The sequence below is a fragment of the Pogona vitticeps genome, chromosome 2 (assembly GCF_051106095.1).
Source record: "Pogona vitticeps strain Pit_001003342236 chromosome 2, PviZW2.1, whole genome shotgun sequence".
In the NCBI taxonomy this organism is placed as follows: domain Eukaryota; kingdom Metazoa; phylum Chordata; class Lepidosauria; order Squamata; family Agamidae; genus Pogona; species Pogona vitticeps.
In genome coordinates, this window is record NC_135784.1 from 233,285,922 (window position 1) to 233,298,509 (window position 12,588).

Here is a 12,588-nt window from a genome sequence, read left to right on the forward strand (position 1 = left end):
AGCGGGAACTAACAACTGAATTTAGCCAATTTTGATGTCAGCACATGTAACTCCCCCCCCCCCTTTTTTTGTTAAAAATCAGAATGCAAAGATCAATTTCAAGGTTCAGTATCTCAGTATATATATGAAGAGCACACCTATCCTTGCCCCAGGCTGCAGGAACTAAGAGGACAGGGATATAGAATTAAATAATATGAAATAGCAACTACCATAATACTTTTCTAGACAAGTGGGGTACAACTACACTTAGAATACAAGTCAAACTGTTGTTTGCTCCACAAGAAAAGGCAACCATAATTGCATTTTTTTTAGTTTAGGTGGGAAAATGACTAGTACAGAACATAATTACGATGATTTTTAAATTATGAGTGACATGAACGAAATAGAGGTAGCCTCTTGGCTGTGCCTCATAAGATTAAAACTCAAGCTTCCCTTAGCATTCATGGAATCTTCTCAAGGAGCAGACTCCTCTAACTACTTGCAAAACATTTTAAGGAAGGGGGGGGCTGCCATATCAGGGAAAGGGCTGTAAAAGCCCCCTTCTGCCAGGCCAGCTGCATATAGTATAAATCAACTTGGGCCAAACCACTGATGGCTGGCAGGGGTGGCATGAAGAATGTTTTTAACAATAATCAGCTCATGGAATCCACTGTGCCAAAGGAATATCATCATTAAAATAAATTACTTAGGACAATATTAGCTCTATTTAAGAAAGTTAGATCTCTCCCTGTAGCTACCATCAATCCCAGCTAAATGGGACCTCCAGATTCAGAAATAATTTGTCTGAATACTAGATGCTGGGAGCAACTGGGAATGGTTGCTATCCATGATCTTTTTTGGTGGCTGTCTAAGGAAATCTGCCTGGCTACCACTGGAAACTGAATACCAGATTAAATCGACCCTTGGTGTGGTCTCGAAAAAGAAATTATTAGGGTGTGATTTACTTTAGGATTTCAGGAGCTTTTCAGGAGACAGTGCAGATGACTAGACTGAAAAACAAAGAAAAGATGGATTTTTTTTAAAAAAAAGAAAATCCAAATCCATTCCATATATAAAAGGATAGAGGGCAAGAGGGGATCCAAGCACGTTCGCACATTCCCCAAGATTGAAATCCATTCCCCATGCAAACAAAAAATCCCAAACTATCTAAAATACCTTGCATCCCTCTATGTCTCCCAAGCCTTCTGGAATTTGTACCACTCCTACTTTTTCCCCCCAAAAGCACATGTTTTGAGCTTTTACATGGTCCAGGCAAATGTCCACAGCTTTGCATCAGCACATAGCTATTTAGTTCTCATAAAAATCTCTTTTGATTCCTGCCTCTTTCAGTCACAGATTTCCCTGAATTGTTCAGACGTCACCACCAGTCTTCACAGACCAATGAGCATTATCAAGAACATGTTCTGATGGGCTCTTCTTCCCTGTTCCTGAATAGCTTCTGTTCTCTCACAGGGGCTTTTTGAATGGATTTCTCTCTCCTTTAATGTTTCTTCTTAAATTGATTATCCTGAGCAAGCAATTACTGGCTGACCAACAGAATCTGAATGCCTGGTTCTAAACACCTGATCTCAGAATTAAGGACTCTAAACTCACTGAATCCAGATGTTCACAAGCATTTTGACACTTTGTGGCCACCTGGCAGGAGGCCTACAAAGCATCCCTTTCTTTTGTATTAGTTAGTTAGTTATGTGCTGTCAAATCAGAACCAACTTATAATGACCCTAATAAGGCTTAAAAGGTAAGTGAGATATTTACCAGTTCCATTAACCCAGTGAGTTTCCAGGGCCAAGTACAGATTCAGACTCTGGCCTCCGGAGTCCTAGTCCATCACTACTACACTACACTGGGTACACTACAGACATCTGGGGTGTGTAGTCCACAAATCTGAAGTTCTCATGCCTATATTCTGTTACTGTTTTTAATCATGTATACAAAAAACAAACAAACAAACCACAATTATTTTGTATGCATTATTAAAAACAGTAACAGAATACAGTGGTGCCCCCATAGCAACGATAATCCGTTCTGATATCCGGATTCGTCGCTATGCAGGATTAAAAATCCCATAGGAACGCATTAAAACACGTTTAATGCATTCCTATGGGGAAAAACTCACCGCTATGGGGAAAATCCTCCATCCGGCCGCCATTTTCGCTGCCCAATAAGCAAGTGCAGGGCGCGAAAATGCTACGGGCAGCCATTTTGGAACCGCCGATCAGCTGTTTTAAAAACATCACAATGCGAAGTTAGGTAAGTGAAATGCTTACCGATCATCGCAATGCGATTTTTAGGTATTGAGAATGTCGTTATGCGATCGAAAAAACTATCACAAAAAACACGTCGCTATGCGGATTCGTTGTTAAATGGTGCGCTCGCTATGCGGGGCACCACTGTACAGGCATGGGAACTTCAAATTTCTGGACTACATCCTTGAGAAGTCTGCAATAATTCCTCCAGCCAGACTTCTTGGGAGCTTTAATCAAGAAATGAAAGACCTGACAGGTGTTTTCAGGTTCTTAAGCTAGTGAATTCACACTGCTGCAGCCATTTTCATCATATGGGTGAAACAGGGAGAAAAGATAGGCAAGGCTAAGCTCTGTGGGAGCTACAAGGGATTAAAGGTCTGATAGTTTCCTTGAGAGGCTTCTTGTGCAGAACCTAATAGGCAGAGACTATCATACCCATAATCTTTTTGCACCATCCGCAAAGTTTAGTCCACCCAGTCCATTCCCCTTGTTTTCTCCACAGGACCTATACAAGAAACCTGTCAAAAGAACTACCAGACCTACAATACCTTGCAGCTCCCACATAGTTTAGCCATGCCTACCCACTTCCTCCTTCTTCCCCCCCCGACAGGATGAAAATGGATGCTGGAATCTGAATTCACTAGCTTAGGAGCTTGAAACCACCTGTCACAACTTTGTTTCCTTGATTCAAGCTCCTAGATATCTAGCTGAGATAATTTTTGCAGACCTCGGTGGGATGTAGTCTACAAATTCTGAAAATTCCATGCCCAACAGAAATTTGAAGATGGGTAGCAAAGAGAGACCACTGAATGTAGGCAATGAACATTCATTTGAATGGTGCTGAGACATAGAATGCCGGCTTAATGGATTCTTGCATCAGGCCCTCTGTATGAATGTGCCAGGCATAGTTGGCATGGGGTAATATATCAGTTGCTCTCACTTGGAAGAATGGTAATTTGAACTGTTGCATGGTATAGAAGTTCTTAGCAAACAAGTAAACTAGTCAAGCATTGAGAAAGTAGGAGTGATCACCTGATTATACCACTGCAGGTAAGGCATCTCAGCAAAATACTGTATCTTCTCATCCAAGCAATTTTGTTGCTGTATCTTATGATCTGTGCAAGAAGTCTGCAAATACCTGTACTAAAACCATGAATTCTAGGACAGAAATCTATTTTGGGTGTAATGTACTTTATCTTGCCTTGAAAAACTCGCTTTTAAATTTATTTTACTGATACAGGAACTTGAGAAAGAAATACAAGGTCTAGATATGGGGTTCCCTCAACATGGTTTCTATACCCAATGGTTCTCAACCTTTTCATCATCTCTCACACTCTTTTTGCTTTTCGTGAAATTCTCATGCCCTCCAACTCTCCTTTACAGTCACCCAACCCACTTGTAACTAAGAAATCAATTTGTAATTTATAATGAAAAATAAATCCAAAAGAATAGTAAAACATTTTATATATTTGAAATGAATTTTGTGGTATGACATTTGCAAATGGAAAAAAGCTGTTTACACTAATAAAATTTTGTTTCCCTGACGAGTATCTCAGACTTACTTCTTCCTGCCCTCCCTAGGAGAGGCATTCCTCCAGTTTGGGAACAGGCGTTCTAACCACCTGGGCCTAGATATAAACAGTTCTCTCTCATATGAGAATGTGCCAAAGGGGTGAATATACTTGTCCAAAGAGATACTGTGTGTTGGTTTCTAAGAAGTATATGCTTTTCTGTTTCACAAATGAGAAACCACAGACCTTCCAAATACTGTACTGATGTGCAACAATTACTGTTTTCCATCACCACTAACTAGGGGTGATGGGAACTGAAGTTCAACAACAGGGAGAGGCCACACATTCCCCACCTGTGTTCTGTGCTTAGGCACAGTGTGTACCAAGCAATTGTTAATGCTGGATTTTTCATAATGTCCGTTACTGGCAACCAGAGCTTCATAATTGGCAGAATGTCCTTAACTGTTTGGTGTGAAAGGAAGAAGTCGATGAGTAAACACAGTGAACTTATTAGCTTGCTGTCCTCCTCTTTCAATACACATTTCCTTTAAATGATGGAATAAATTAATTTCCTACTTCAGGTGAAGTTTAAGTGAACGTAAGGGAGGGGGGAAATGATTGGGTAATTTTAGTCCTATCCTGCTATTCCATTAGGTGTTATACACATGGTATTTATAGTCAAACAATGCATACACCAAGAACATATGCATTAAGTACAGAAATAAAACAATTAATTCAAAAAGGAATTCCTTACTGTCATGCCAGTCACTCAAGCAGCCATTGTGTTCACAAGATTATATCCATGAGATCCATCCATTCACACATTGCATTTCTCCCTGTGAGTGAACAATAGGGGAAGGGGAAGGTTGGGACTTTGGGTGTGAGAAACACAACACATAGTGGGAACCTTCCCTTAAATGGATTATAGCTCTTAAAATAATTAGGTGACTTCCATTTTATCTTACCCCAATTGCTGCATTTTGATATTGTCAACATGGATTCAGAGTTAAGATGCTCTGAAAAAGGACACAATTGCTATGATTCATCCTAAAACCCAAAAACTCACATGGGAACCTTCAAACATTTAAATAAACTGTTACCTGCTTCTCTGTTATGCTTCATGTAGCCCTCAAATATATATTGCTAGACGTACTACTTTAATTATCTTATTTTAGGTTTACAGACCAATGTATTTGTGTGCTTTCATCCTGATCTTCCCTACCTCTATACTTACTGATTTTAGGATGATTCGTGCTATGCTGGAATGCTAGCACTAAATTCTTTTAAAATATCCATCATTCTTGAGATCACATGGATTGTGTGAAAGTTTCCAGGTCTCCTGACCTCCCTTCATACAGGGGTGGGACATGCCTATCCTAAATTTGAGAAAGAACCAATCCATGCAGGAGGTCCTAAATTTACTGGCTCAGTATAACTCCATGCCCAAGCCATCTGAGGAGCTCAGAGTGCTAGTGCACCTATAGTCTAATCTAACCAGGGATCGCTGAACAATGTTTCAGTAAAAGAGGACAATGAGCAGAAGGTTTAACACAGGCACAAAAAGCAGAAATCCTGCCTCTGTTTTTCAGAATAAAATTTGAGAATGTAAAATAAAAAGTAAGGTAAGGGAGAGCATGCATCTTCCTTACAGCGCGGTTGTGAAGACCTACAAAGCAATTCACACTCATGACTCAAAAAGCAGAGTGTGCAAAAGTTACTTTTTTGGACAACAGATGTGAGGGCAGCAGTTCAAAAATGTAACTTGCTAAAACTCTGTGAGAAAGCACATTCAGATAAAGAAAGAGCATATCATTTCAGGAAGATCTGAAAAGCTGAAAATAAGGAAAGAGGTGTGCTTAGAAAAAAAGGGTGTGAATAAGTAACCCTGGTCACAACTACACTATTTAATGGGGGAAATGCTTTGGAAATGCCATACTAGAGCTGTACAACCCACAAGACATGCAATGAGAGCCATGAGCTTTGAAGCTGGCAGGCAATACTCATGCTAGCATGGAGAGTTCGACTAACTTGCTTGCTCAGGACACAGCCGTCTTACTCTGGATCAGCAGCAATACATGAAGCTGCCTTATATTGAACAAGAGTCCGGTATTGTCAACACTGACACTGATCAGGTTTCAGGCAGGGCTCTTTCCAGCTACAGAATGAACTTTTGGACTTTTTGCAACTGAACCATGTGCTCTCCCACTGAGACAAAATCTCTCTCCAAGGTAGGAATCAGCCTATAGGATCAGGGTATAAAATCTATCTATCTATCTATCTATCTATCTATCTATCTATCTATCTATCTATCTATCTATCTATCTATCTATCTATCTATCTATCGTATTCCGACTTATTTTTGTTTTAATTGACATTAATTCTGGTTTACACTAGAAGAGTGGTGGAGAAATTGTGGCCTTCAACATATGGTTGAACTTTAATTCCATCATTCCTGTCCACTGGCCATGCTGCCTAGAGCTGGTGGGTATTGTCTGGAAGGACACAGGTTCCCCTGCTTTCACTCTACTTGTCTGTTAAAGAATGTTGGGATTCATCAGGCATGGAAGTAACTTTGTATTTCAGATGTTAATATACAAGCAAGCTCATCAAGTAACAAAGCTACTTGTAAATAATTAAGTGGTAGGAAGGAATTTTAAAGCAAAATAAAATATATTTATTGATTTTGAACTAGAGCACTTTTCTAGCTGGTAAAACACGAGTGTCTAGGTTGATATTATTCATTGAACCAACCTTGGTGGGAAAAATCTTAAATTCACAAATTATTTGATACAGAATGTGGGTTTATACACGAACAAGGTAGTTAAATGAATAATGCTATTTTTTTTTACTACAGGTGTCACAGAAGGGCATTAGTCCATAGTTTTTAGAACACTGAACTGATGTTCTTATCAGTAGAATATAAACCTTCGGCAGGAAGACAGAACATATAATGGCATTTCTGATATTGCCACTCTTCTAGATTAACTGGAAGCTGTTTCATATTGCTCTCTTTCCATTCTGCATGGCCCCCCTGCTAAACAGAACTTCTTTTCCTCTGAGCAGTGGTTGAATAATACCGTGGGATTTGTTGTTGTGATTGAAAAGGTGGCTGGGAGTTTTCACTTTGTAGAAAAACACTTTGTGTTTCTATTCTTTTAAGAATTGTTCTCCATTCTACCTATCATTCTACCTGTTCAGATCTTTCCTTTCTTCCTTGCTCAAAGGAAACAAGTCTAATAAGCTACTAATTACCCTTTTAAAAAAAAAAAACTCTTTTGACTTGGCATTTAATATGGGCAAACAGTACTTCTTCATTTGTACAAAGTTGCTGGGTTTCTGCCACACCAAGAAAACTGGCTGGTGCTTACAGCCTTTTCCTTCCTGTGTTCCGTGTTCTAACCACAGGAATCACTGTTGAGTGACATGCAACACTCCTTTTCCTGTTCATCTTCTGTCCTGCATTGCGTATGATACCAGTTCTGTGAGCAGGAAAGTAGTTCTGGGACTCCCTCCCAGGTTTCTTTCCAGAGCAGGGAAATCTAGGCCAGAAAACCACTTCAGTGGGAGTTCAGCCAGAATCCATGTTTCACCACACCCTCCTGGAGGTGGATGCAGTTTACTGCACAGATATTTACAACAGTACTGTTTTGTACTGGTCCCTACAATGAAATCTTGTCCTCTTCCAGCTTACTGCTCTTAGGAGAGGAAATCTTCAAGAGAGCTGCTAATAATCTAAAGCGGTGCATACTTCTCTTTTCCTTCCTCCACTAGACCAGCTTCCATTTGTGGTGCTTTAAAAAGACTGGGCAGATAATGTGCCTCATATATTGCTCCCAGCCCCCAGAAAAGCTTAAAATCCAAAAACAAGACAAATGTTTATAAAACTCTCAATTTCTGGAGCCAATCTGTTTCTGTTTAACTACTATATTCTGTTACTCACATGGGTTACACTGTTTTATGGATAATCACAGTTATGGATAAACACACAGTATTTACTCTCACTGCTTGCTGTCTATTCCATTTTTAATGAAAGAAAACACAGTAATTACGGAAAAATCTACATTCGTAGAATAAAAAAAAAAGGAAAAACCTTGTTTTTACACAGAATATATCCAAAAATGTTCAAAATTTGCAAGCAGGCCAACTCTAAAATTGGAGGACGATTGCAGCCATCCTGTTGCTTTTGTTGTAAGGGTTTGGCCAACTCTGCCAGAAAAAAGACTGGTTACAACCATCTCTAAAATATAGATATATATATTTTTAGCACTTAGGAGCAATAGATAATCACAAACATCAAAAAGTGATATCAATGTATTAAAGCATGTTCTGCCATCGCCATACCAAAAAGTGAGGAAAATATCCTTATAGGTCACCCCCCTTCACTACCAGTCTTTTGCTGAATTGTGGCTCATGCTGCCAAATGCACCCACACATTTAGATACCTTGTACTTTGTTGTGGAAGGAAGCATTCACCAATCATTTGTTCTACTACAAAAGCAATCCTTGGAAAAGCCCAGGTGAAAACCATCCATGTTCTTACTTCATCAATAGCTAGGACTGCACATCCAGTGACTGCAGTGAAATACCAGATATATTCAATAGCAAAGAACGTAGTGTCCCCTCCCCCCCCCCCAGTGGATTGGCTTTTGAACTGGGAATAACTCATCACCACCTTGGAAACATCAGTTTATGTTTATGTTAAACACTTGACACTGGTTTCTAAACTGACACGTTAGGCATAATTCAGATAACTCAAAGATTTTTGCTATATTACTGAGAACTAGCTGAATCCAGGGCTGTTGAGCACAGCACATTTTGAAGATTGTTCATTCATAGGGTCATCACAAGTTGGAGGTGACTTGATAGTATACACTATAACAATAACTGAACCCAGAAAGTCCTCGGAAAATTTCTGTTGATGCTAACCACTAGCAGTTACATTCTATTCATATGTACATTTTCTATGCAAAAAAGAGGGGCAACTTTCCTAAAGCAGAGATTTCATGGCCTTTTGCCTTTTATTTTGCCATGCTTTAGGGTGTATGCTTTGTTCCCCAACTAATTTTACATTCCAACACACTTAGCCATTATGAGCACTCATGGGTTTCTTCATAAAAATTTGGAAAATACGTCACCAACCCGCGACACCCTTCAAAACCTGGCCACGCCCAGTGACTTTTATGGGACCAAAACATGCTAGAAAAGCTGAACCAATACTGTTCCAACTTGAGGAAGTGGCCACATTTTAAAATGTGTAGCTAGTGCACAGTCCACTGTACTAGCATCTATCCATAAATGCCAAGCACAGTGCTGTTTAACTTTACATAAAATCTACAAGGAGACCTTTGGCCTGATATAACTATCCTGGCAAAAGCTACCATGAATTTATATGACTACTGTACATGGAAATCTCAGAAAGCTCAGTGCCTGTACAATCTTAAGCATCCAGGCAAGTTGCGAATCCCCTCCCACCCTCACATTCCTTTCAATGGCAAATAAGCATTTCTGGACTAAACAGCTCCTCTACTGGTCTGACATTCTCAGTGTAAGTACACTTCAGCAATATCCAGAAGCGAGGGAGGGAGGGAGGGAAGGAGGGAGGGGGGAAATGCAAGCTTCAGTAGCATGACAAGCAAGTGAACCACCCTTTGCTCTCTCTCATCCACCCACAGTCTTGACGTGCCATTTCCATTAACACCCTGTACCCTCAAGAAAATCCAGCCTCCTCTCGAGAATGCTGAGAGGAGACGATGGAGAAGGCGCTGCTGCTGCCATCGAAGCTAGCCAGGGAAGAAGAGAAGGGCTAAAATAATCACACAGCATCTTTCCGAGGGGGTCAAATGAGGACAGCCGACATACTTAAAAAAAAAAAGGGAAGGGAAGCAGGCAAGGCAGCAGCAGCAGCAGCAATAGCGGGCGCGCAAAGCGCCGCTTTCCCCTTTATATAACGGGGATATTTTGCCTCAGTAAACAGGTTGGGCTTCCCTCAGAGCTGCAAGGTCCCCGCCTGCCCACGGGAGCCCCCCTCCCCCCCCAAGCGCAAGGGGGGGCGCACCTCCCCGCCCCCTCCTCCCCACCGCGCGGCTCAGCCCGGGGGGGGCAGGCAGAGAGAGAGCCCAGGGCTCACCTGTGTGCACTCGGTAGTGGGCTTTCAGGTGGGACGACTTCCCGTAGACTTTGCCACAGCCACTGTAGGGGCACTTGTGTCTTTTTTCCGTGGCCAGCTTCCCTTTGGCAGGCCCTCCGCCGTGCAGCAGGGCGAGGGGGTCGGCCACGCCGCCCGCCTCGGCTCCTTCGGCCGCCGGGCTGTGGGAAGGGCTCGACCCAGATTCGGTGGTCACGTCGCTGTCGGAGCCCGCGTCCTCGTCGGGGCTTTCCACGCTGTCACTGCAGATGGACGGGGTCGGGAGAGGTCGGTATTTGTTCAGGTCCAGCAAGCTTTTGGCAATCGTCACCAAAGTGCAATAATCCTTCCAGGCGTCCCTGGGGTCGTTCATTTCCTTGGTCACGACGGCGGCGGCGGCGGCAGCGGCGTCTTCTTCCTCTTCCTCGGGCATCTTCAGGAGCTCCGCTTCCCGGGCCACGTCTTGCTGTGCCACGGAGCGGTTGGAGATGGACACCAAGCACTGGGCAGCCACGAAGTCCATGTAAGCCACTGCTGACATCCTGCGGGCGAGGATCAGCCACCCTCGGTTGTTTCCTCCCCCCACGAGGAGAAATGAATGGCCAGGAAGGGAGAAGAGGAGGAAGTGTGGAATCCGATGGCTAAAATAAAAATAAAAAAATATTTCCCCCCCAAATAAACCTAAAACTTCCTCGCTGCCGGTCTAGAGTCCGTCGCCGCCACCGCCGCCGCCGCCCTCTCCCTCTCGGAGGGCTGGGTGGTGGGTAGGTGGGGCGGACGGGGGTGGGGTGGGGGTAGGTGGGGTGTTGCAATCTCTCGGCGGCTGGTGGTGTTGCCTTCAGGCTGCGGATCGCGGGGTGGGGGTGGGGAGGTGGGGTGGGGTGGCTTCTCCGCCAGGCAAAATAAAATAAAAATTCAAACTAAAATAAGAAAACATTTAAAAAAATGAAATAAATAAAAAGGGATCCACTCCTAAGGCTCCGGGCGTTTACATAACCACGACCATCGGTGACCCTCAAAGAGGGAGAGACGCCGCTCGGCTACCTTTTGACCTCAGTCTCCGCCGTTGCTGGCGCTCCCGTTCCCACGAAGGCTGGCCAACGCCAGGTTTGGGGTGGGCGCCCGAGGTCATGCACTCACTCCCGAGCCCGCTGGATTAGGTGGGAATCGGATCGGTCTGGCGCCGTCGCCTTTTTTTCGTCTTCCGCCGCCGCTGCTGCTGCTTCTCCTCCTCCTCCTTCTTCTTCAGGAAAAAATAAAAATAAAAACAGGGTCACAAGGGGTGACTTCAAGTAATTCAAGTAGCACCAAAGGGGTGTGGGGGTTGGCTCGCCCTCCCCCTTCTTCTGGTCCTTCGCCTTCGCTTCTCCCTCTCTCTATCTCTCTCCACACCTCGGAAGTGGGAGAAAACGAATCGGGAGAAACGCTCAGGGAGGAGTTCAGGAGTTCGCTCACCGGCTTCTCCCCCTTGGTCGCCTTCGGGAGGCTTCCCAGCGCATTCACACGTTCGGCAGAAGGCGCGGCGCTGGAACAGGAGCCCCGGCGCGAGGTCTGCGGGCGGCGGCAGCGGCGTCACCGTCACCACCGACTCGGGCTGGTTCTGCCCACTGCCTGCCTTCTGACTCACTCCCCCCTCGCCTCCGGCGGCTCCTCCGTGTTCCGGCACAGTCTTGCTCAGGACCGATTTCGCAGAAGCCCATCACGCAAAAAAATAATAATAAAAAAAGGTTCCTCCACCGCGAGCCCCCGCCCCACCCCACAACAAAAACTCCCCCCCCAACTGGTCAGCCGGGGAGAGGGATTCAACTCTGTTTACCTTCTCTCTCCCCCCCCCCTTTTCCACTCAGAGAAGGGCACTTTTTGCAGGAGAGGTGTGTCTACCGACGGGGACCGCGGCCAATCCTAAGGTTCTCTCCCGATGCCTCGTGCTACTCCTGGAGCTTCGCGGCCCCCCATTTAAAAGGGCAACGGAAGGAGCGCCGGGAGAATTGAGGCTGAAGGAAGGGGCGCTTGTGCGGCGAGGCGCCGGGCGGGGCGCTGTTCCGCCTCTCGCTCGGGCGAGCCGTAAGACAGCGGCCGCCGGAGGCGGGGCGGAGGGGGGGGCGTCCCAGCAGGGAGCAAAGGGACCTTGGCGTCGCGCCTCTCTCTCTCTCTCTCTCTCTCTCTCGCTTCTTTGTCGTCCAGGAGTAACTCTCTCGCTTTGGGCTCGCCAAGACTCCCAAGTTTGCATTGGCAGCAGAGATGGGGTTAACGAGCTCACTAGCAGTCCTTATAGTCCCAGCAACCAGTGAGCCAATCGAAAGTGATCGGGCTGATGTCACTAGCATCGACTCCGCCAATCAAAAATACATTCCGAGTAGTTTTCGCTGGTATGGGGACCAGTTAGGAAAGAGTGTTTCCAGGAGTGAAGTGTAAACTTTGGGAAAGGAGAGTAGAGGATAATGATGATTTAATTTGGTTTGAATCATTGCTGACCAACTTGTTGTCTAAGGAGTGCCAGGTGGCTTATAACAAACAGACGTTTCACAGTGTGAAACATTACTTTTTCACACCATAAAACGCAAAGCCGTAGAGCGGAGAAGTGATAAAGCATCAAACTGATCTCTTTGGAACGACCTTCTTAGACATGCTTCTAGGAAAGACTGAAAGCCCTGTAGCATTAATTCCCATTCTCTACAAACACACTGCAGATACCGATATAGATACA

General features: G+C 44.4%; 1 protein-coding gene across 3 annotated transcripts in view; it reads right to left on the reverse strand.

Moving 5' to 3' along the window:
* KLF9 (KLF transcription factor 9) overlaps positions 1 to 11,975 on the reverse strand; it is a 33,080-nt gene extending 21,105 nt beyond the window's left edge. Inside the window, exons 1-2 of one of the 3 annotated variants that reach the window (XM_072992203.2) lie at positions 11,337 to 11,676; positions 9,885 to 11,121 (exon numbers count right to left, since the gene is read on the reverse strand). In XM_072992203.2, the coding sequence (XP_072848304.1) occupies positions 9,885 to 10,422 (538 nt within the window). In that variant the 5' untranslated portion in view covers positions 10,423 to 11,121; positions 11,337 to 11,676. Of the gene's footprint in view, positions 1 to 6,113; positions 7,995 to 9,884 lie in introns of those variants that run through there. The other 2 variants (XM_072992202.2, XM_072992204.2) reach the window with 2 other exon arrangements.
* Positions 11,976 to 12,588: the final 613 nt, after the last annotated feature.